Source organism: Harmonia axyridis, chromosome 7 (assembly GCF_914767665.1).
Source record: "Harmonia axyridis chromosome 7, icHarAxyr1.1, whole genome shotgun sequence".
Taxonomy (NCBI): domain Eukaryota; kingdom Metazoa; phylum Arthropoda; class Insecta; order Coleoptera; family Coccinellidae; genus Harmonia; species Harmonia axyridis.
Genome location: NC_059507.1, coordinates 13,131,231 through 13,155,756, shown reverse-complemented (window position 1 = coordinate 13,155,756; position 24,526 = coordinate 13,131,231). Strand labels below are relative to the sequence as shown.

At 34.9% G+C, this 24,526-nt stretch overlaps 3 protein-coding genes across 11 annotated transcripts in view; 2 read left to right on the top strand and 1 right to left on the bottom strand.

Annotated features, from left to right (window-relative positions):
• The window catches only part of LOC123685146 (paired box protein Pax-6), a 73,475-nt gene extending 58,812 nt beyond the window's left edge, over window positions 1-14,663 (top strand). For 2 of the 6 annotated variants that reach the window (XM_045624754.1, XM_045624756.1), the window contains 3 exons: window positions 5,037-5,221; window positions 8,695-8,903; window positions 13,000-14,657. In XM_045624754.1, the coding sequence (XP_045480710.1) occupies window positions 5,037-5,221; window positions 8,695-8,903; window positions 13,000-13,100 (495 nt within the window). In that variant the 3' untranslated portion in view covers window positions 13,101-14,657. Of the gene's footprint in view, window positions 1-5,036; window positions 5,222-8,694; window positions 8,904-12,999 lie in introns of all 6 variants that reach the window. The other 4 variants (XM_045624752.1, XM_045624751.1, XM_045624755.1 and 1 more) reach the window with 4 other exon arrangements.
• Window positions 14,643-21,870, bottom strand: LOC123685145 (transmembrane 7 superfamily member 3-like). Its single transcript, XM_045624749.1, has 7 exons — window positions 21,260-21,870; window positions 20,854-21,207; window positions 20,219-20,641; window positions 17,658-17,834; window positions 17,446-17,598; window positions 15,514-15,777; window positions 14,643-14,942 (listed from the first exon to the last, which is right to left on the bottom strand). Exons 1-7 carry the CDS (start codon window positions 21,318-21,320, stop codon window positions 14,797-14,799), a joined length of 1,578 nt encoding a protein of 525 aa, XP_045480705.1. The 5' UTR covers window positions 21,321-21,870; the 3' UTR covers window positions 14,643-14,796.
• A 134-nt stretch (window positions 21,871-22,004) lies between these two features.
• The window catches only part of LOC123685143 (ankyrin repeat and SAM domain-containing protein 1A-like), a 37,669-nt gene continuing 35,147 nt past the window's right edge, over window positions 22,005-24,526 (top strand). For all 4 annotated transcript variants that reach the window (XM_045624746.1, XM_045624745.1, XM_045624744.1 and 1 more), the window contains exon 1: window positions 22,005-22,271. In XM_045624746.1, the coding sequence (XP_045480702.1) occupies window positions 22,168-22,271 (104 nt within the window). In that variant the 5' untranslated portion in view covers window positions 22,005-22,167. The remainder of the gene's footprint in view (window positions 22,272-24,526) is intronic.

Below are 24,526 nucleotides of genomic sequence, written 5' to 3'. Positions count from 1 at the left end.
CCCCCAACATTTCTAGGGGGCTGGTCTCCTTCGACAGACCGCTCTCGCGCTCTCTGTTATTTTACGGGAAATGAGAGGGGCAATGATAAATATTACGATACAAAAGATCGCAGGGGTACTTAATGGGATGAGGCTGTTATTGGGAGTGAGTGGGGCAATATGCTTATTTATCTGTTTGCGTTATGGATGTAAGCAGGCTCATTGAGATTGGTATATGGTAATATGACAATTTTAGTGTTGGGGCGTTCGGACTTGTATGATGGTTTCGCGCGGTTGTGTATGATCACCTTTATCTTGATCAATATTCTATTAATAGATTTATTGCTTAGTGAACTTTGATATTAATTTCGGTTTTGCCTAACAAGTTATATCATGATTTTCCTAACAGAAGACGCAGAAACTTAAAAGTAGCAGATTTGGTTGGATATCGAACAAAATATTCTTGACAATTCCACTCACTTATTAGTTATTCACAATAAAAGGGCAGAAGGCTTTGATATTCTTCTACAAGTTCAAGAACAAGCCACGAAGTGGCCTGGTTATGCTTGAAGTTGTGCGATTAGTCCATTATTTCATGAATTAAAGGTAATAATCTGAAATTTTCAAAAAAAATTTATAATTTTCTCGAGACTGCCACTTCTTTTGGATAAAAGCTACGACTTGAAACTTTACTATATTTTAGATCGGAACTCGATCTCTGAAGAACGTTTTCATTTGAGAGGTTTGTGACAAATATTTTAGGAGGTATAACGATTCTTGGATAGAGATTCAATTTTTACTCATCTTCCCAATTTTCGAATTCAAATTTCCTTAGAACTGTGAGGTCTACGGAAAATCGACCGAACTTTGTCGAGATATTAGGATGCTAAACCTACCTTGAACAGTCTCTAGCGCATTCTCTTCGAGAGTTATCCCGTAAACAGCGGCCAAACTGACGGACATCATCAATTTTTACTTCGAGTTCTTCATCGATTGTAGTAGAAGAAAATTAGGGAAATTTGTGCGAAATGATAGCTCCTGGAAAACATAGAAATTATCTAATGGACTAGTTTTCATTTTTTTGTTAAGGATTAATTCTAAAAATTTAAGTAAAATGAAACAAAAATGTGAAAGAATCATGGAAATATCTCTAGAAATGAAAAAGTTATGGGACTTTGAAGTTGCGCTTGGAAGAATAAAAAACCAGTACGTGTAAGTGTCGTGACGTCACACACTAGACGACTGGTATTCGCAGAGTGCTTACGGATTCATTGGTGTACAATCACTTGTGCCGTTCGTGTCGTGTTTTGTTCGTTACACGATGGCTGAAATAACGTACTTTATACATACTTATAAATTACTTTTTTCTCTTTTTACTTTTTACTCCTCACATAAATATGTTTTGCCATTGATAGACTTCAACAACCAGTACTCAACTATAAACTGTTTATGAAACGTTTTTTAAATAAATCATCGTTATAAGTTGAACCATGATGAAGCAAACTCAAAAGTAGATACTTACTTGAAAAGTTTAACTCTTTTTATTTCTGCACTGACATAAGATGGATTTGAAGAAAAAAACTCCATCACTGCGAATGTATCTATTCTTGGCAAATTGTCACTTTGTCCTTTCACGAAGCCTTCTTCCATTATGGTGACATAAAAACAAAACTCGAGTTAAAACTACACTGTACAACTACAAACGGCGCGAGAGCCTTGGCGCGGCTAAGTATTTAAACGTAATTTATGGTGTAGCGATCACAGGCAAGAGCCGTGACGTCACAGACCAAAGACGTTCCGCGCTAAAATACGTAAATTTAAATAATCTATTTCTCAGTCATTTATTGATGGATTTTCGAAATTTTTTCACTGATTTATCAGTTTTGCTCTATATTTTAATTCTATCGTGTCAAATATAGTATTATCAACATCACTAAACTAGTCCATTCTGGCGATGAGAAAAGGAAGCAGCTTATTAGTTTTTTACTAGATACAGATTGTTCCTAAAGCTCCCTGAATATTTTCTACTACATTCTGATAGAGTTATCCTCTACACGTTGGCCGAACTGACGGACATAGTTGAATTTTAGACTACTCTTGACTGGCTTCAAACTAGATAATTGGGGACATTTAGGCAAAATAACATTCCGCTGGAACAAACGCGCAAAAATATAGGAACTATGGGGAACATCGATCAAAAGCAGCTTATCAGTTTTTTGCTCGAAACAGTCCCCAAAGGTCTAAATTATCAATTCAATCGGCTGAAAGGCCCATACGCTTCAGCATAAGAATAATTCAGTGCCGGGAGAAAGGAAATTGTCCTATAAAAATCGGGCAAAACCAAACAGAAAATTGTTCGGTTCAGCTCAAGCCGAGCATGCCTAAATCGCCGCCCGACTCACGCAATATTGGCTACGTCATAGCCCCACAACATAAATAAAAGTACAAGAGAGGTAGAATGGGGAGACGAAGAGAAGGAGCAGTAATTTTTCATCAGGGAAGAGACATATAAATGCCCCTAGCTGCCGTTTCGGCTTCAGCTCCGTTGGATATTACTTTTTTCGATTATTTCTTGTTGTGATGTACGATACAGGATGAAAAATGGAAGGAAATTCGGGAACGTCAGTTGATTGGAGTCGTACCCAAGACGTGGGTGTTTTTTAATCGACGAAGAGGCTCGATACGCCGTCCTTTGGCATCTTTTGGGAATGGGGTCTGCACGTGGTTGAAAATTTACTTGCTCATGATTTCGTCTTGCGGTCTACAAATTGACTTACTTGAGAAATTCAAGATGTTTCATTGAAGATACTTGTTTATATTCGCATTTATTACAACTTTCTATTTCGGCCAAACCACAGGGTAATATGCTGCCTTTGGAGGTGAGTAGCGATAGACCAGTATACCCGGATTATAATCCGAGGTACAAACGAAAATACCAGATTCTTCGGATCATTTCAAAAAAAAAAATCAATAAATATGGGCCCGCAAACGCTTTGTTTTCGAGATACAGGGTGTTAAAGTTGGTCTAAGATTTTTCTCGTAGCACCTTCCTTTCACAAGATATTCAACTGAAAGTGGGCGTAGACATTCCAATTCCAAGTTTTCACCATATGACATGCTAATGTTGAGGGTTATAATATGTTTCGAATATTTCGAACAGAAACTAAGATATGTACTATTTGAAAGTAATTCTCCAGAAACGACCTCCCCTGACTCGAGAACGATGCAAGGATATTTATGATATTTAATTATTTCGAAAGAAGAGATCAGAATCCTTCAAGATTTTTTCTCTAATTCTTATAATTCTCGAGATGCTTTCAGTGAGCATTTGGGATACCCTGTACAAGAGATTAGGAGCTCCTGACTTCACGTTATTGCTTGCCTCATTGTTTCAGAGAAATATTTTTACAAATATTCACTTTTCTCCTAGTTTGAGGAATTGGTCAAGTAGACTATTGTATCTTTCTCTTAGATTTCTCTAACACGAAATTATCCTTCGTCCTAATTTTCTTCTTGGTTTCCTCTTCATTTTTCTCAAATAATTAATGCATATTATCTTATCTATAAATATCTTATCATTATATGTATCAAATACATTTATTTATTTTCATTTCACTTCATGTGTTTTGATTTTTTTTTTATACGAGTCTAGGAATTCTTATGTGCTTCCCTAAATTTATTTTCGATAGTCCGCTCGAATTGTCGATGATTTTGATAAAGCCAGATATTTAATTCAAATTAGGCATAGATATTCCAATTTGAAGATTTCATCATGTGATCATTTCGAATCTACAGAGTGACTTTATTCCTGGAACAGTGCCTGCTTCTTTCCTCTAGAACTTTTTTGGTGGACCACTGGTATTTTAGAAAAATGTAAAGAGAAACATTGGTCTAGTACGGTAGTTTTGTCGTGTCTACTACCAATTCCGTGAAAAACATTTCAAACAATTCTGTAGGAATCCTCAGGAAAATCCAAATCATTATAGAAATCCAGTTAGTAAGCTGTGATGAATGAATTGACTAATAGTTTTGGTACTTTTTTACTCAATCTATAGCGAAGATTGATGAAGATTCGATAAACAGTTATATAATTACAAAAAGCACCCTGAATCTCGAAAACAGAGTGTTTGCAGGCCCATGTATATAGAACTTTTTTTTCTTGAAATTATCCAAGGAATCTATCATTTTCCTTTGAACCTCCTATTCAGGCACATCCTGTATAGAATGCATCGCTATCTCATAAACCAATAAACGATGGCAACTAAATGATAGCAAGGTGTATTGATACTACATCTGTCAATGCGATACCTGCCGTCCAAAAAGTCAAGCTGTGTCTTTCCTGCTGTGAAAACTTCGTGATTACCAATACGTTTACAGTTACCCAAGTAAATGATAACAAAGAATAACGCTCTAACGAAAGCGACCAAAATAAATCATCTCAGTATAGATCATTTTTGACGTCATCTATCGAAAAGAAATGTCGTTGTCAGACTGTCAAATCAATCCTTTTAATGCTTACAAAACAAACTAAGAGATTCATTGTCACTGTAAGATTAATTATAATGCATTCATTCGAATTCTTATAGAGCAAAATGGATGAAAATAAATAGAAAATAACCCTAAAATTTTTTATCAAGAATGAAATGAATACGCATAGACTAGACAAACCTAAGATAGGCTTTGTTCGCTTATTAATAAAAATAACATGTTTCATATGTAATTCTCAGGAGACATTAATATTAATGAAGTGTGATGTTATAATTTATGTAAACTAGGCATTTCACGTTCAATTTTTGTCTTTGACATCATTCCAAAAGTTGATGTAGGTACCTGTACCTAATTAATTTTTTGTATTATTCATGTTCCTCGAGATGTATTCAACCAACAAACTTTCATTCAAAATGTTAATCCTAGTAAAATACATAATTAAATTTTTTGACCAATTGCTCCTGAAAAGATCATCAGAAGACTCGACGTTATTCAATCACATATTTGTAATAATTTCAAACGGCTCTAAAGCTTCGAATCTCGCTCATTTCGCCCTTTCCTAATTTCAGGTATGGTTTAGCAACAGAAGAGCGAAATGGCGTAGGGAAGAGAAATTACGAAATCAGAGAAGAGCTCCTGAGCACGTGGGAGCGATTACGACTCCTTCTTCAGGAAGACTTCCCATCAATTCTGGGTTTAATTCGATGTATTCATCGATACCACAACCAATCGCAACAATGGCTGACACTTACAGGTAAGAAAAATGTTAAGAAATATATAAAATAATAGCATACAATTTGATTTCGAAAGAATGTTTATTGTTTTCATAATCATGATTTTACAGTTTTATAGTTTGTCAATTCTCAGTTTATTTTTACAATTTTTTATGTTGATTTTTATCCTTCAAAAGTCTTTCTCGAATAGAATTTTTGTCGACATTTTTTTTGGGCATTCATATTAGTTTTTGCCATTTGGTATTTTGTGAAATAAAGCCTTCACTTTCCAAAAAAAATCACATATGATGAACTTTTTGAACTAACTTTCGATTTCTCATCTCAAATGAAGGATGAGTCGCTAGATCTGGAAATGCAATATTGGTAGTACTCGACAATATAGTAGATCAGATTACCAAAAAACAAAACAACAAAAATTCAACACCAAAAGAAATTAGTGAAGTTCTTAAGTGTTGATGTCCACACCAGATCTCTATAGCCTCCATGAAGCCTCATATTATGAAATAATATATACGAGTATTATATGGGTAGACTTTGTTTCTGTTAGACAATCTACCATTGAAGCTGTCAGACAAAGTTATCGAAATATCTGAATTTTTGTGTAATACGTAATGTTCAGTAATTCCTCGTGAAGTATAGATTCAAAAGAAGGATTTAGGTTTGCACTTTGCAGCAACATATAATTTAAAAGGTTCATGAACGAAAAACCAATAATCACTGTTGTCGCCAAATCAAGCAGCTTACAGCATTGACAATTGATTCAAAATCCTTCTTTGCATCTTACTGTCAAGTTCAGCGATAAGCCTCATTTTTGCTTTGTTGAGAAACAAAACTACAGGATTCGAAGCTAAGAAGTCAGTAATGTGAAGAAACCATTGCACCCAAAAAATGTTACTGTTGGGTGTGTCATTACTGGAACTTAATTATTTGGGGATGTTCAAGAAGAGGCATGCCACCGTAACCATAGCCCATAGGCCAATATTTGGCAATGATAACGATTATTTCATCTCATTTGCTATTAAAAACCCTTCAGAGGAATTATTGTTTCAACAAGGCCTTGTTTCATTTAGCCTATTATAGTCAGTTGGTCTCATAGGTAGAGGGAGCATATGTCATTTTCAATGAGCAAATTTTGTCGCCAATATGAACTATCAAATTTGACATGAAGCGCGCGGAAATTAAAACATATCAGTGATACTATATTTCACTTAATTCGCGAGTTTCTCCAAAAAGAACGTACTTCTTATGTCTCATAGTGAATCAACGTTTCATATTAACTCAAAATATAATGAAATAAATACCTAAATATATCAGAAATTTAGAAAACAAATTTCAAGCGCGCCAAACGATGTGAAACAACCGATGACACTAGGAGATCAAAACTTGCCAAACCTTGGATTTCAGCAGGTAGATACAGAAAATAGTAAATATTCTGCTCATTATAAATTCGACAATTAGGAAAAATATCGAATTCTAAATATTCAAATTTGAATATTCAATCGGGAATCACTCAAATGAATATATTTCATTCAATATAATATACATTTATAACGATATAGTGAAATTGTGGATTTGAAAATATATCACAATCCGACAACGTAATCCAACCATGTTGGGGACATTTAAAAATTGCGTATACTCCCTCTATCTATGTCTTTCACATGAAAACTATGACTAAGCTGCATTTAATTTCAACTTTTAAATCTCAACACACCAATAGAGTCACCTTTTATGATGGCTTCAAATCACCGGAATTTCTTCTTCTTCCCAAGTTGTCTAGAAAAACAGAAAACATTCCATTCCTTAATGACTATCAACAATTCTCTCCACCTAATAAAGTAAGCGGTTAATTCCGATATATGAGAGATATTCAAATGATATCTTTCGGAAACGTTTTTTCATACAAGCCATCACGACACCTCATCGGTATGCATGTCTGGCTGTCAGACTTGTCCGTTCAAAACCGGAGGAATCCCTGACAATCCCGGTAGCTGGCCACGGTTTTCCATCTTCTCAAGACGCCTTAAGCCCCCTGCAGCTCGGGCTACTCGATTTGACGGGCTAATCCAAGCCGGGGTCCGAGGACGTGTGACATGACAGACTGACAGAGGTCTTTCTTTACGTCAATCAAGGGCGGACTGTCGGATGCCGACGTTGTGCTTGACCCCGGCTCTGGGTAGGGGTTGGATGATGACATAATGCATTTATTATTTATTGGGACTGCGTTTTCCCACAGGGTGTGAGAGATCGCAATCGGTTAATTATAATTTTTTTGGTTGATGAAATGTTTTTTGACATCCCCTGAAATTTTCGCAGTTGATGTTTTGGAATGTAAAGAATACAAAAATCGAATGAAAGATTGGTCCAGAGCTTTTCCCAAGACATTTACACACCGGCAAAATTAGAGGACCGTAGAAGTTTGTAGATAATAATGTATTGAACCCTTTGGACAATTTTAGTACTTTTTTTATTTGAAGCTTGACCCTCATTTACTTCTTTTTTTGTTATATGTATATGTTGAAGTTAGTGAAAAGTGAGGTATTATTTCAGAGAACCCTGTGGAGTGATTTATTGACCGAAATTAATGTTTAGAAACACACAACATAGGGATTCATGACTTGGCTTGGTTTTCAACTTTTTAAGCTACTTGGCTTGATCTTGACTTGTTTTCAAGTTAAGCTCAAATCGAGTCAAGTATTTATTTATCAAGTACTTCAATAATATCAAGCTACTTGATTTAAAGCAGTTTCATTGTGTAGTGTCATCAATCAAAAAATGATGAAATGAGAAAGAATCTGGAAAAAAGCACTTTTATTTATTGAACTAATTTTATAAAAGAACCGAAAATATCAACTTTTTTGAAATAGAAACATAAATCAATATAAATCATAACAAAATAAAAAATAATAAAAAAATAAAGTTTTTTAATATTGAGAAATCTTCAAGTTTCGTTTGATTTCATAATTTTCCATCCAGGATTTGTCGCCTAACCTATTGCGGGTTTTTGTAACTGTAACAGCAGCTCTGGAAAATTGTCTTTCAACAGGAGCTGAAGATGCTGGCGTTGATAAAAAATCCTTGGCCAAGTTTGGAATGATATTTCTGAAACTACCAAAATCTACCAATAGCTTTCATAGATTTGTGAGAAAACTAATAATAAAGTCACACTGGCAAATGCTTCAGTCTCACGGCGCTCGAGGAATCCCCTTATTTAGTCTAAGCGCGCACGAGATTGCAGAAATATATGCCTTGCGACGCGTGTATATCAGCTCAAGTAATATCAAGTAGCTTGATATCAAGTCAAGCAATAAATATCTAAAATCAAGTCAAGTCAAGCTCAAGTATGTAATTTTTAACGAGCTTGATTTTAAAGTCAAGTAGTTGGTTAAAATTCCAAGCTACTTGGCTTGACGAATCCCTAACACAACATAAAATCTCCACACATTGGATTCAATTTTTTTCCAAATTTTTATTTGATTCTCTTCTGTTTCAGTTCAATGTCTTCTGGACTTACTAGTAGCTGTCTACAACAAAGAGACCCGACGGGATACCCTTACATGTTCCACGATCCCTTGCATACCTTAAGCTCATCTTACAACTCGAGATCTTGTAATCCAGCAGTTGCACATGCTCAACCCCCAAGTCACGCGAGCTATCCTCCAGGAAGTACTCCCACATCTGTACCTGTTTCAACAGGAACTGGTAAGTTACTTTAATTTTTTGTGTTACTGTTCTTTTCTTCTTACATGGAAAATTGCCAGATATAAAATCTATGCACCATTGCACTTTGCAAAATGGATAATTATTTGAAACAAGAGGCAAGATCCAATAGTTGTCATGCCTCTTGGTTGTTTTAACATGCATTTCCTTTTTTGTCTGCTAACTGTGGATATTCTTATAACATAAATCATTCATGAAAGTTATTTGTTTCCATCACATTTTTAAGATGAATGTGTCAAATTGAAACAATGTCCATTTGTTGTAAAGTCCATTTCTTGAGATATCCGATTACCTTAGTTTTTCGTGATAATTTGAAAACTAAAGCTATAATTCCCAAATCAAAAAAAAAATTGACAATTAGCAGTATCTCCACGCTTATTTGACCTATGGTACTGCAGTTACACTCAAATTATATCAAATTTTGTCTTCTTCGATTGTACGAAAACTATTGAGAAGTTATAAGCCAAAAACTGGAGAATGTCTAAAAATTGTTGGTTTTTTAAGGCATTACAAAGTTAGCAGAAGTCTTCTGAAGTTGGTCAAGATAATAGACATACGAATGTAATACATTAACTTCGAAGCAAAAACATAGGGGAACCAAACTAAAAAAAATCATTTCTCGAAAACTTACCAGAAACGCACAAGAATATATCAAATGTAATTCTGTAGGCTATTGTTATTTTACCTCGTTTCACTCATTTTCAATTCTTTTCGTTATTTTACTACACGTGCGGCTAAATCTCAAAGGAACAGATAAATTAGAGTTTTTTTTACTTTGGTCAAGTGACTTCGGTTAGTCTATACATCTTTGTGGTAGGCTTGGGATTCCTATAGTAGGTAATTAGCATTCAACAAGCTGGCTCCCCATTAACGGTATACAAAAACCTTCTTATTTTTCGTAAATACAACAAATGATCTAATAGTTTACCTTCTTCGGGATCATGGAGCTTAGATTACCCAAAAATAAGTACCTTCTCCTAGAGGCAAATCGATTGCGGTATAACACAAAGCTAAATATCATCAAGTGTCTATTCCAGGGTCTTGTATTCTTTTCATCAGAATACTAATAATATGAATTTTGAATACGGCAGTTGTTTTCGGTAGCTTTTCTTACTAGGGATAAACTTAACTTCATAGGAATTTTTTTGTGTTGTCATAATAAGGCAGACAGATCGATTACGTTGACGGCTTCGAGAGGGATGCTGTTGAAAAGGGCTATAATCTTACCTCTATGGGTGGCCGCTTAGGAAGAAGGGAGATTTGTACACATTCTGAAATTGTTTCGCATTTAGGGGGAGCACCTGTAATTCTCCCTTTCGGCCATTCGTCGGTTTTGGTTTCGGATGCAACACTTGATCATCAGGCGTTCAAAGAAAGACTTAGGATTACGGTTTTGCCAATAGATATAATTAATGTTTCAACGACTTTCATGCTCTTGAATATCGTGAGTTGTTGTTTTTCCATTGCACAATTTGATATTTATGCCACAAATTGGGATATAAAAGGAGAAGGTTTGAAATTAACATCGATCTGACTCGTTAAGGTTGATTTATTTCAAATAATTGACAAGCTGGTGCCCCACGTGGGGCGCCAATTGATATGATTTCAATCAATCTATCTTTCCATGTCAATTATTTATTACTTCTTTTGAATTTTCAAGATTGGGGTGGATTTTAGTAAAAAATTGAAAATTTTAAAATTCAAAACTATATATTTTAACAGAACAACAAACTTATTTATCCTTGGAATTCTTGATCGTCCTTTTCGTTTTTTATTCCTTATACTATTGATTCTGTATTTTCCCCGTTTCTTCTGAATATTAGTTCTTATTTATATTCTTCAGCTTCTAATTATATGTTTGAATCTGCTTCTGCATGTTCTCAAGGGTTTAAATAACTATTGGCATTTGACTTCAACTCTCGAATTCATTTTTCTCATCCGCAAAAATCTAACTTGATATTTCTCTTCCCATGTTCTCGCCCCAATCGTCGATCGTAAATTTCTTTCTTCTAGCTACCTTAGTTTATCTATTAATAGTCTATTGTACTACTTATTATGGAACTGCTGTCACTCAAATTTTGGAATTTTCATCAATCAAATCTTCTTCAATGCGTCATATTCAATCAAATCTTAATTCTAAATTACATTAACAAAATTATGGGTTTCTATTGGTTTAAAACGGATTATGTGCATGAAAGTGTATTATTACAGCATGGATGTAGAAAAATATTCTTGTAATCAATTAAATAACGTGTCGATTGAAACAATTTGTTGTTCTTTCGGCATACCCGGAACACAAACCCAAATTTCCGAACTCAGCCACTCTGAGCTTACGTCTCCCAGCGTAGCAAATTATATTCCGCGCCCAGTGTGTGTAGTGGAACGATCAGTTACAGATGTTTGACCCCCAAAACAACCCCCTGGGAGAGGGGCTGCCAAACGGACTAAACGAGCCTTGCAACCAGAACAACGGTCTGATCCCCACCCCCGCTTTAGTTCGCACATTATTGAGCGTGCAGAATTCGACGAGAGCTACCCGCTGTTGGCACCACCACCAACCACCCCCTCTGGCGGCGACGAACACTTTAAACTGATCACGGAGATGAGAGAGAATTGGTGCGGTTGCAGCTTCTAGATTTTTTTTTTGTAATTCGGCTGGAGCCCAACAAATATGTTGGGATTTTCAATTACCTCCCAGGTTTTTCTTTTGTGCGAGCCGTGGAAAGCGTACTAAAGTGTGATTCCGGACTATTCAGCAGTAAGGACCGTTGTAGCGTGAGGGCCGGGTTGTTATATTGGCGTGACAAAAAATATTTATTTCCTCGTTTCGAGGTGGGGATATACTGAAGGTGTATCGTTGTGTATTTTTTTTTTTTTTTTTGAGCGATCGTTTCCCGAATAAAGCACTATCTCTTTCGTAACTATGGTATTTAGTTTTCTGTTTTGTCGTCCGACCGTACACACGATAACTCTCGAACGAAATAACCTAGTATGAAAATCCCACCAAGGGTTCGTTAAATATGACCGTTTGAAATTTCGTTCTTCCAAAACTACGAATTTGAGTAAGATTAAATTTTGCATTTAGTTGTGAAATTTTAAGCCCCACAGAGCCGACCTAGTTGAGATTTTGCTGAGAGATAAAGAATAACTGTTTCAGCTTTCTTGTGGATTGCATCATCAGAACCATGCCAAATTCGGGCAGAATATATACATATAGATGTACAAAAACGATGAGGATATTTCCATTACTTTCCGCACTTGTTATTATCGTAATGAACCCATTTTTCTTCACCAGTCACAATGCAATGCAGAAATCCCTTTCGTCTTTGCCTTGCAAGCAGCTGTTCACAAGCTAACGAACGCCGTTCAACATCTCTCGGCTTCAACTCGTACGGCACCCAATTTCCTTGTTTCTGAATCATTCCCATGACTTTCAGGTGTTTTGAAATGGCTTGTTGCGTCACTTCCAATGATCCTGCCGATTCTTGTTGCGTTTCACACTAGTCTGGGTCAAGTAATGCCTTCAATTCTGCATCTTTAAAAACCTTCTCTCTTCTACCGCCATGCGTCTTCGACGTCAAAATCAACGTTCTTGAAGCGTTGAAAACAGTCTCGGCACGTTCTTTCACTAATAGCGGCCTCAACATAGGTATTTGAGAGCTTTCGATGAGTCTCAGCCGCAGAAAATTGAAACCTCTAGCAAATGACGATAATTTGGCTAGAAAGCTGGCATGTTTAATCGAGAATAACTTTATGATATAGAAACAAATCGACTAATATTTCGATGGCGTTTTGTTCACAAATACCAAAGCTTTTTGTATAACATCTACGATCTTCTTACCGCTACAGCCATCTATTGAAAAACGAAGGAAGCAAAATTATAATATATATAATTCTAATGTTAATGCATCTTCAACATAATTCAATGAAAAAATTTCAACTATTGCGAAGTTCTTCACTTATGTAGGTACAAAGTAACGAGACCAAAATATTGTTTAGTGCATAGATAGTTACCTTGGCAATTGCAATTTTCTTCTAGTTTGAAGTGAACACTCGCTATAACTTTTTTTTGTTACAGGCGTAATATCAGCAGGAGTGTCAGTACCAGTGCAAATACCTAGTCAAACCGCTGACCTAACCTCCAACCTAGCATCCAACTACTGGCCTAGGCTCCAGTGATCTCAGCTATTCGGGTTTCCTCCACCGGGCCTTCTCGTCCCCCAGGATAACCCGACTCTGCAACAGTCCCCCATGTCTCCCCTCGCTACTGTTGATACACCACCGAACCACGATTCTTAAGAAACCACAAATCATCCCAGACTAAAAAGTGGTAAGAAGAAGAAAATTCAAGAACATCTGTAGCAAAAGGATGCGTGAGGTTAGGGGGACCCTGTTCCGCAATTTATATATTGAGAGCAATTATAATATAAAACTCAAATACATCGAATCACGTCTTAATTCCAAGATGGTTTCTACCGGATCGCAGGGTAAAATTAATGTAAATATTGTAAATAAAAGAATGAGGTTCTGAGATCGAATGACGTCAGCCAATTCTTAGTAGAAATTAATTTTAAATAGTGTATATTTTTCGGACTTGCCATGAGAAAATATTTATTCGATACATTACTTTCAACTCTGGGATTCATATAAGATGTAAAATATTGCCGTTTTGAATCTAGATAAGAATTATTGATAAGTGTTCGAGTACTGCAAGAGATTATCTTGGTAGCAACTGATAACAGTTGTATCTTAGTCCAAGGCTGATTGTAAACCAAAGAGTTCAACTTCAAAAGAAGAAAAAATAGTGTCTGGTGTTTCTTTTTCTGTTGATACCTATATACAATAGATATTATACTCACCAAATACAAACGCACTGTATGTTAAATTTTCTGGACATGTATTATAGTACCTTCCCCAATCTAAGATTTATCTGAAATATAGCAATAAATGATCGTACAACTGTACATGTTTGATGTTGATTGGAAACATTTGTAAAGATTTAGCCCCTTTGCAATGCTTCGATCCGAAATTTTTTATAATGTATTATATATAGCTGATCGAGTATAGAATGCCAAGAAATTAACATAATATTAACAGAGTTTTCATTTTATCCGAAAATGGAAGTACCTACCTACCTTCAAAACTGATAAATTTTCTGACACAATTCATAAAATAAGCGCTTCTTTGAATCAGGTACACTCTACGAAATTTGTCATATGTATATTATTAGGGTCAGTTCAGATGGTCGCGCGTAAACGCGCGATCCACAAACCGCGCGACTGAAGATACAGAGGAGTCATATACAAATGTTCATATAGTCGCGCGACATCGCGCGTATGACTCCTCTGTATTTTTGGTTTTTGGATCGCGCGTTTATGCGCGATCATCTGAACTTAGCCTTATGGATATAAAAAAATGAAAAGTTTTCTGCTAAACTCAATTTAATTTCTTGGCATTCTTTTTTGTGTTGTGTATGATGTAAAGTAAATCATTGTTGCTGTGATTCATTAGTAATGTATTAGTTAAGTTAGTTTCATATAGAATAGTCCTCTGTGTAGATGTATATTATCAGTATATTGTGAAATAAAATGATTAAAGATGGAGAAGTTTTTTTATTTCAATAAATCCTGGAAGTATATATATTGTTCAACTGGATTGAATAAATGAATTATTTCTTTTTTTGACGGCTTCGTTATAATTATTGAAGAATAACAAAACAAAAACACATAACCTAATTTTATTCACTTCAATACATTATAAAACAGATAGAAAAACAGCTATCTCAATACTAAACACTTGAATAATTCATCAACGACAGAAAACTAAAGCTAAAAAGCAGCATTGTCTGGTCATGTACCTCAAAAAAATGATATTCTTAGAAATTACCCAAAAGAGGTGACCTTTCTGCGTCCATTCGGAAAGTATTGTGCGGTGGAAATGGCGGTTTTCCTCGTTGATTCTTCAACTGCTTGCTGAAACCGTGAAGGATGAACAGGAGACCGACCAAAGAGATGATATGGTCTGGAAAAATAAAATAAATACTATGTAAAAATAATATTTTCTAGTTGAAATTCAAACGAAAAATCGAAGGGGCTTGGTAAATACATCTGAATGAATAGGTAGGATGAACACGGCGTTTTTAATCATATATAGCATCTTATAGCTCTCTTTAATCCGTTCATATAAAAGACGGAGCAATATAAACTGAGTAAATCGCATGGTTTGCGGATATGGTTCTATGATTGGTCAAACGTTAAAATTTTAATTGTAACTGTCGTTGTCCATTTGTTTGGGTAATATCGAATTTTTACTATGGATCTTGCTATTTCTGCGATTACATCACGGGCTTAATCTGGTAAGTTTTTGTAAACTTGATTTTTGTATTCTGAGTACTTTTCTATTCCCCAAATGAATCGAGTCGAATCGTTGAGATGTAAAGAACCAATTCCATGATTGATACAAATTGTCGTTCGATTGCTTCACAATAATACAAAACTCAATGACCGAAACTGACTAGGTTGAAATTCTGATTCGGATTCCAAGATCCCCAAAACGAGCGTGTAAAATGAATCTGAAAGAGAAATCAACTCACCTGAAGTTTGAAAGGGAGGTTTCAGAATGGCAACATTGAAGCCAGACACGAACATCCTTCTGTAAACGTTGATCATGATATACTGCAGATTACCACCAACCCAGAAATTTAAAGTGGTTATCATCAATATATACGATCCCAAGAAGGAACATGACAAAATATGACCGTGCATTGTGAACATTGAGAGGGAGAACCAGCACATGAACACAATACCGAAGAAGATTGTCCAATAGATGGCGTTGATATGGAAATTTTCATCGTCCGCTGAAAAATGCAATACAAATATCGTTAATTAGAGTTATAGGTTTCAGATAATATTAATAGTGTATTATTCAACGAGCGGTAATGAAGATCATAACTCACGCAGATGAAGTTTGCAGTAATTCATCCAGTGAGTTATGACCATTACCGCAAGATGAATCCTATACTTTATCTACGACTATAACAATAAATACTAAAATACAAAAATAGAGAAAGAATTTCATTGACAAACCCCAAAAGTTACTCATAAACGTTAAAATTATCAAAGTGACATTCCTTCCCTCAATAACAATAATGGAATGTTTCCTTTCGGCCAACTGAATAGAAACACAGAGCCATCTTTTCCGATTTATTGTAATGAGTTATTATAACTCACGTTGTTTGTTAATCGATACTGTTAATTGCTCAAAAAGCAGTTGAATAAAGAATTCAATAGGAGTAGATAAAGATATTTTTTAAATACCAGGTTATATGAAGGATTTGATGATCAAGATGTAATAACGGTTCATACAGTGCAATTTAAATATTACACTCTTATAGACACACCCTTCATTGCAGCTCTGACTTTTTGATGAGTAGGGTCTATTCGTCTATTGCAATACCTGCTGTCTTTTACAATATTGTCATATGCCAAGGTTTTTCCAATAAGAGGTTTCATTTTGAATAGCCCTCTATCTGGGAAGCTGTCACTTTTGGGATGTCATCTTTTGACATTTGACAAGTAAAAACCAAGACATTACTGAAAGTGGAATGATACACGCTTCAACGTCCTACTGGAATTGTTGAAATCCACTATACAAACGGTGAAGATTTTGTAGTCACAGTTCGTAAAACTAAAGCACTTTTGGGCTAGACACGACCGGTAATAATGATAACTACTGCTGGAAAAATTTGAGCTGTTGGGACAAGCTAATGATGTGAAGAATCGAAAACGTGTGCGTCGCTCAAGAACGCTGTGAATAATGCTGATGTAGCCCGAAGTGTTGACGAAAACCCAGGTTTGTCGATTCCTCCTTTATTTTGGGAATTAGGTATTCCACAAATGACATTGCATCGTATTTTGCATAAAGACTTATTATTATTATTATTTGAACTGGGGTCGTTGTGGCTCGGTAAGCCTTCTGGGAACTACGACCAAGTAGATCTTTTGTTCTCTAACCTATTCATTCATGGAAACCCAAAGAGGTCGTCAATGGCGTTTATAAATCTGACAACCTCCTTAGGGGCCTTGGCCGTTACCTCACGGGTATCCAGGACCGGCTTCCCCATATGAATGGTTCTTAGGCCAACCAGCCCTGGACACTTGCATACCATGTGTTCAGCTGTTTCTGGTTCTGATCCACAGAGTGCAAATCTCATCTGCTGACTTTCCCATGCCCCGTCAGCAGTCCCACCATCGCCCAAAGCTTAGCTCTTAGCAGCTTCAAGAGCTTTCTGGCATAGGTGAAATCATCACGAATTTCTTGGCCTGAATAAGTCCAGGAGTGTTTGTTCAGTGGGTTATCCTGTTATTCAACTCCCATTGCTGGACCTCTGCGTTATATGGTTATTTTCCTAGCCCACAGAAAGGCTCAGGTCCAGCAGGTGGTAATCTTGTTACGGTAACTTTTCAATAAATAAACGAGTTTTAAAAAGTGTTACAAAATTAGAAAAATGATAGTTCCTACTTACCAAGTCCAAAATGATAAATGATAGATGTGAAGAGCGCTCCGGCGTGTAAGAATGTCAAAGTTGCAGACAGCAACGGCACCCCAAACTTGTACCATATGCCCAACCATATCGAACCATAAAGAAGCCCAATCATGAGGGATATGAAGAAGGTATCTGCAAATTGGGGAGTTAACAGTGTTGCCGCATTTTTTTTTCGGGAAATTATGACTCACGATCGATTGTTGTGGCACCCTCTTTGCTCAGAAAAAAAAATGAGAGGATCGTTCCGCAGGAAAGTCCGAGGGAGAAGGTGGTGAAATGAAAGAATGCATGTCCTCTATAGATTATAACGAGTGCCACGAACGGCAATGTGCTGAATAACACAATAAAAACATCTTGGCCGCTGGTACCTAAAAAATTAAGTTTCGTGGTTAAGAGAGAACACCATCACATGGCTTCAGTTTGAAATGAAAATAGAGATATTTCTTCTTACAAATCATCGATTTTCATGAGGTTTTCACATAATTTCCTTTAACAATAATATACATGGAAGAAAGTAAATATTTTCGAACGGAAAATAAAGAAAAAATCTAGGTAACTTTTCGTTTTTCGCGAAAAAAATCGGAAAAACGGATTCTAGCGCCCCTAATTTAAATATATACGAGGGCGACTCACCTCCCTTCCCCTCTGGTCACTACGACCCTGCACAGACTACTCCACTCAGTTAGAAGCTGTGGTTTTTCCTTATTTCAAATTTTTTTTCGATAACTCTCAAAGATTTCATTTAAGGTATTAGGTTTGATTGAGTAACCCCTTCTTTTCATAGTAGAATTGAATAAAATAATAAAAATATAGGTTGTAATTTAAAAATCTTGAGTTCTGATTAATTCGAGTTGTTCAAGTTCATGATTTTCTCAAAAACACCCTGTACATTTTTGGTCCGAACCGCAGACTAGATTTGCCTTTTGAAATAAGAAAGTACTAGTCTGTTTTTGGTATAACCGGAAGTAGTAGAGAGAGAAAGATCAACGTCCCGAACCTCAATATGCAAATTTTCAGCACAAAATTATGATTAGCTTTCCATAAACGTTAAATATAACTGCAATACTGCAAAATTTACACTATGGTTTATACATAAATGAAGAAAAATGATAAAATAAATAATAGTTGAAGATTATAATGCAATGTTAATAAATCGAAAACTATTTGATCTAGAACTTTGCGGGGAAAAATATTGTATTCAGAATCATGAAAGCAATGTATGTTTTCAATGTTATCATTAAGAGTTACCAAATTCCTGGGTAATGATTTTTATTGACATGAACGTTCGATTTTTATACTACACCACATTAATTCAGCTCAAAAACACGGTCTGTGGTTTTTAGAGCAAAAAATCAATAAAATGAATTTGAAAAAAAATCATTTCTTCAAAGTTAACACGTTATCATAGCAACGAAAACATCCATTGCTATAAAGATACTGAATAGAAAAACTTTTACTGCAAAGTCCTAGCACTCAAGTTTCAGAGATATGAATTTTTTAAATTCAATTCGGATTTCGGGACGAATAACCCGGGTTCGAATCTCGCCGCTGAATATTTATAGAAATTATCTTTACATTGACATTTCAATTTTTTTTTCAAGTGTCGAGATATTTTTCGTTGAAAGAGGAAATAATGAACCATAGTGTAAAATTTGCTTTTTTGACTTTGTAACAGTACGCTTTGCACATTTGGGTCTAGTTGATTTGGAATATCCTCAATGTTCACTACTCCTAATGGCTGTGTGCAGGACATGTCCTTTCTATTTCTTCCATTTTGTGCAGTTTTGGGTATTTTTTTATAATATAAATAAATATGTATTCCTCTTATCTTTTTCGTTGTCTTATTTCAACTTTCTTCCAACGTCTTGGGTAATGTGATTAGATGACACTAATATCATGTTGATTATTCATTGGGTCAATTATTAAAAATATTATAGAGAGTTTTGGAAAGGCTCAAACTTGTTTTATGGTGAGACCAAAATTTGTGGTATGGGTACAACAGTTGTCATATATTCTTTACTTCATTTTTAGGGGCCGATAATGGAGAACAGAGATAAATATATAAATTTTCTCTCAATAATATATTATGGCATACTTTGCCATCCCATAAAATCTTGACTAACTATTCACAATTTCACTACAACCAGAGAAGGTATTCTCGACAAGTGATCTTTCGAAACGTATACATACGTACATTCAGTGTTCAGAGCACTAAAAGTACTTATACGCTATGCAAGTTCGCTTGTCAAGAGTAGGTTCCCAGCTCTATTAGGCAAACATTCATAGATAGATTATATTTTAACCAACTTGAACCAAACAACAATTTTTTTCGAGACCATTTGGTCAGCATCAATGTTATTGTTAAATGTCAAATCTGCCAAAACATGTTTCCTCCTAAAAAATTATGCTTTGAGACTGCCAAATCTATCTATCACAAATTTTTCATTCACCATTACAGATTGCCATCCTCAGAGTACATAGCATAATAATTTTCAATCAGTTTGAATGCATAAATTGGCTTCTATCACTTTTATCGCAGAAAAAACTAGGGAAAATCAAAGATATAACTAGGTTAGGTTACCACTATGTCCAATACACAATGGAAATCCTTTGGAATTCTATATGAAGCTCATATGATTCATCAGAAAAGTGTTGTGATAAATTATACATACACAATGTAGCAAGATACCATATATAAAATTATGGATATCAATTGATAGTTTTTTTTCAAGTCGAAATACTAAGAACTCACCTTTCTCGTCTTTCTCAATCAGATAATTTATATCCCCACCATAAGAAACTGCCGGAACATAGGCTGATACCATTGAATTTTTATATACGAGAACAGCAAATACTTCTCCCGTTCCTATGTAGGAGCTGAAGAATTTCTCTAAATTGGTGTAACCTTCAAGAATAGCAACTAAGCTACCATTCGATTTAATTCCTTCAACACTGAGCATGCCGCTTAGACCATCAAAATATTGAGATTTACTGAAAACCTGACTTGGCAAGTATTTGTGATAAACCTCTATCATCACATCATGCATACTGTCATTACAAGAATGATCATTGGATGATGGAGCTTCAGCTTTTACGGTAATAATGCTTGGACCATTGAAAACATTCAACATTGGTGTTTTCCTTTGATTTGTTTCACATCCACCAGGAATTGGAGCTATAAAATTCAAAGAAAAACTACAACTCTCAGGCGATGTATTATAAGCTAACCATGCAATGCCTTTCTTCCAAAACTAGAACATGTATAAGGAACTATAGGTATGTATGTAATGTGTGTATGATAAGAATGTGTTATCACAAACATATAAATTGTTAGTGGTCTTACATATCATTCTGAGTATGGCGATATAATTGATATTATGAATTAACCTTTGTCATTATAAATTGTAACGGCAATCAGAACTTCTTCAAGTAATAATGTATCATTTTGAATTCGGCTCTGGAGTAAAAAGGTATCTGAAAAAGTTTCCTGGAAAAATTGGAGGATGCCAATGTTATAACCATTAGCATGTTTCTTTATATCTTCACTGTGCGTTAGTGAAATGTTCAAACGTTGTGAATGCACTTGAAGGATATAGAAACCACTATATTTCATCGACGAACTGCTCACAATAACTTCATCATCATCTTGATCGGACAAAAATATATTTTGAAAAAAAGTATGTGTACTAATATCATTAGGGTCGTAGGAGGATATATCAACATTGTAACGTGCCGGTTCTCCTAAAATGGAAAAATTTCTTAGAATAAGGCTATTGTCACAAAGTGAACGAACCTTCAAATACCAAACATCCAATAATTAGAACACTTATTAAATGTTTAATGTGTCGTTCCATAATTTTACTCAAGAGTACATATCATCTGAATTAAACTCTTGAAGCAAATAATAATAAACAAAGGCAAGTTGTCAAAGTTGAATGTCATTTTCTGTTTCCAAATTCCGTCACTTCAATTTTCCTCTATAGCTTTGTGGCGCTGCCATCGGAATTTCTATGGATCTGTCAGGACAGTCAGGTGGTTAGCTGGAAGACGGCAGCGTTGCTAGATTGTCCTCATTTTCTGAACTTTCCTAACTTTCATATGGGATGAATAAAAATAAATTTGTTTTTTTTTTATGATTTTGAACTTTTGAAGGTAGTTGAACTACCTGAAATTTGACATTTTGTTGTACGTCATGACAACTCGATATATGTAAAGGAAGAAGTTCTAAAAATGAATATTATATCATTATGAAATTTGGAAAAGCAATGGATTTTGACAACCGAATTAATTATTCCAGGAGAAAAATGGCATGAATAATTACTGCAATATTCTGATCTGGTTGTATAATTGGAATCTGTGAAATTTCTAATGTTTCGATAATTTCTATTGTTAATGCAATTGAGTGCATTCATTTCTTGATGATTATAAAACTACAATGTCGATATTTGCATATTCATTTTGAATCGTAGACAAAATTGACAAATGTAGTCCAAAGTCCGTGCATTAGAAATTCAAATAATTCTTATCACTACAAATTGAAATTTTACAATCTGACATCATTGTGCTCACAACTTTACGCGATTCCTCTGCGATCTACTGGATCAATGAAATACGTAGTACTATTAAAGTGTGTGAGATGTAAAGTGAATTGTGAAATGAATAAAAACGATTATTGTTCTCGTGAAAATTTGGAAAATAAAAATGGGGAAAGATCAAGAACTGCTGGAGGCCGCAAGAAAGGGCAATGTTGCTGTCGTTGAGAAAATCCTAGGACAGAGAGCCAAAAGGAGTGGCCCTCTGGCAAGGTTAGTTCATTTGACAGTTGTCAAGTAAGTGTGTTTTTGATGATTTTTGAGGAATTCCATAGTTATTATCAAGTTATGGTATAGAATAAAGAATCCTGAATCATAATTATACATTATGGGTTAATTTTGTTGAAATAATATGATTATTTATTCTGAAAATCACCATATTCGTTTCCACTTGTTCAAAAAGTGATGTTTTGAGTTTTTCTTTTTGAAATTCAATGCAAAAATTTAAGTGGTGAGGGAAACTCCTTGTAAGAATCTCACATGCACCTTTTCCAACTGTAATTCACCGAATAAGACAGGTATAATAGCATTTTCCATGACTTGAAGATGCAAATGTTATACAAGTCCTCATTTATTATTTTTTCTTGGATTGTGATGTAAAATCTTAAGATTCCTTAGATTTTTCTGCTCAAAAATAAGCATTGCAGACCGTAAAATTTCACATTGAAGAATAATGTCTCTGGTTTTATATGATTACTTGTTACATTATGTGAAATCCTTACGAATGTAGATACAGTGTACAGTTAACACCTGTTCAAATCGATTTGAGTTCAGTGCATTAATAATACCAGAAATGAGATCTAGTTCTGAGTGCAAACCTGTCAATCAAACTGATAGGTATTCAAGATATTGAAACCATTAGTAAGACATTTCTCATTTGGAATTCATATGTTATAATAATCATTAACGTTATTCCATTGGAATTTCTTCTAATTTCACGAATTCATTTTCATGTTTTCTGATCGAAACTTGGGATACCTAAGTAGGTATATTTTTATGCTCCTCTTTTATAATGTTCAGTTGATTTACTTGAAAGGTGTCCTCTTTTATAATCTATGTTTTCCAAAAAGTTGCATTAAAAAAATCAGAGAGCAGAACATTCCTCAGATAGGTATAAGGCACATTTGTTTACGTTTCATTACTTCCCTTACCGAGTTGAATTTCATGGAAATTCTCCAGGAAAATGATCTACATATCAACAAACTCTAACCGTACGTTCCCAGTTCTTGGAAATTTAACTGGCAAATTCTAAGAAAAGCAAATCTCAAATTCTGAGAACGGTTCATTATTAAATGGAATCAAGTAAGTTCTTGCTTACATTTCTAGAAATGCAGATTGCATTAAGGTGATTCACACCGCAGATTCTTTTATTTCCGTACAAAAAGGAGCAGTTCGATTCTTTTTTGAAAACGATATAATAACACAGAAAATAATGTATCTAATGGATTATTTAAATGGGTTAATCGATAAGAAATTTCATTGCTCTTGTAATGCAAATAATCTAAGTGTGAAATCTATAGAATGGATCGTCTTCAACTTGCTTTGGTACAGAATGAGGAAATGTAAAAGATCGGTAATAGCCAATTGGATTTCTTTGAACATTGATAGATCTTCAGTGTTCTTCCGGATAGCTGCGGGCTCAGTGAAAGTTAGTTCTTCAACTCAGGTTACGATCAGGAAGATGATAGTGAAAAATTGCGAAACAAGTCACTGAAAGTAAAAGGAGAGTTTTATGAAAGCAATAATATATTAACATTGACTAGGATCAAACTCATCAATGATCAACGCATTTCTGAGTGTGTATGGAGATATAATTGTAACTTCATGCGTAGTACTTGACAAAGCAACCAGAAAACAGCACTATGAATATTAGATTTGTAAACTTATACAGGGCGAGTCGTTATTTGTTCCTCTTCATCTTGAGAATACAAATCGATATAAAGTAATATTACTAGCGTTTCTTAACCATACATTTTACATATGGGTGTATTTGAACTATTTGAAATAATATTCTAAACTTATGCAGAGCAGTTGGTCAATTTTAAAACCCAAATAATATAGGCGAACATCCGCATAATTTAAGCGAATAAAATTCCAAGGTTTTCATCTGATTCGGACATGGGCCTATGAAATTGTTCGTCATATACAATTTGACCAATTCAGAATCATTTGCCATTGGCAAATGATTCTGAATTGGTCAAATCTGTGCCGTGCCTGTCGTCAGGCGTGGGCTATCTCTATGACAACTTGACTGAACTGGTTTCTGAAAAAAAGTATAGTACTGGACCAAAATTTCTTTTTAAATTTTTTTAAATTACCAGTGGTCTACCAACAAAGTTCTCGCTCTTTGAAAGATCGAGATCTACAGTCAAAATTTTATCAATACACCAGCCCTAGAACTTTGTTGGTAGACCACTGGTAATTTAAAAAAATTTAAAAAGAAATTTTGGTCCAGTACTATACTTTTT

What these genes read in the sequence shown, in the direction of transcription:
- LOC123685145 (XM_045624749.1), bottom strand. Translation starts at nt 21,320, where the DNA reads ATGGAACGACACATTAAACATTTAATAAGTGTTCTAATTATTGGATGT. An exon ending in TACAATTTATAATGACAAAG is followed by an intron (nt 20,642 to 20,853) that starts GTTAATTCATAA and finishes TGAATTTTATAG; the next exon opens with CTCCAATTCCTGGTGGATGT. An exon ending in GATTGAGAAAGACGAGAAAG is followed by an intron (nt 17,835 to 20,218) that starts GTGAGTTCTTAG and finishes TTAATTTTTTAG; the next exon opens with GTACCAGCGGCCAAGATGTT.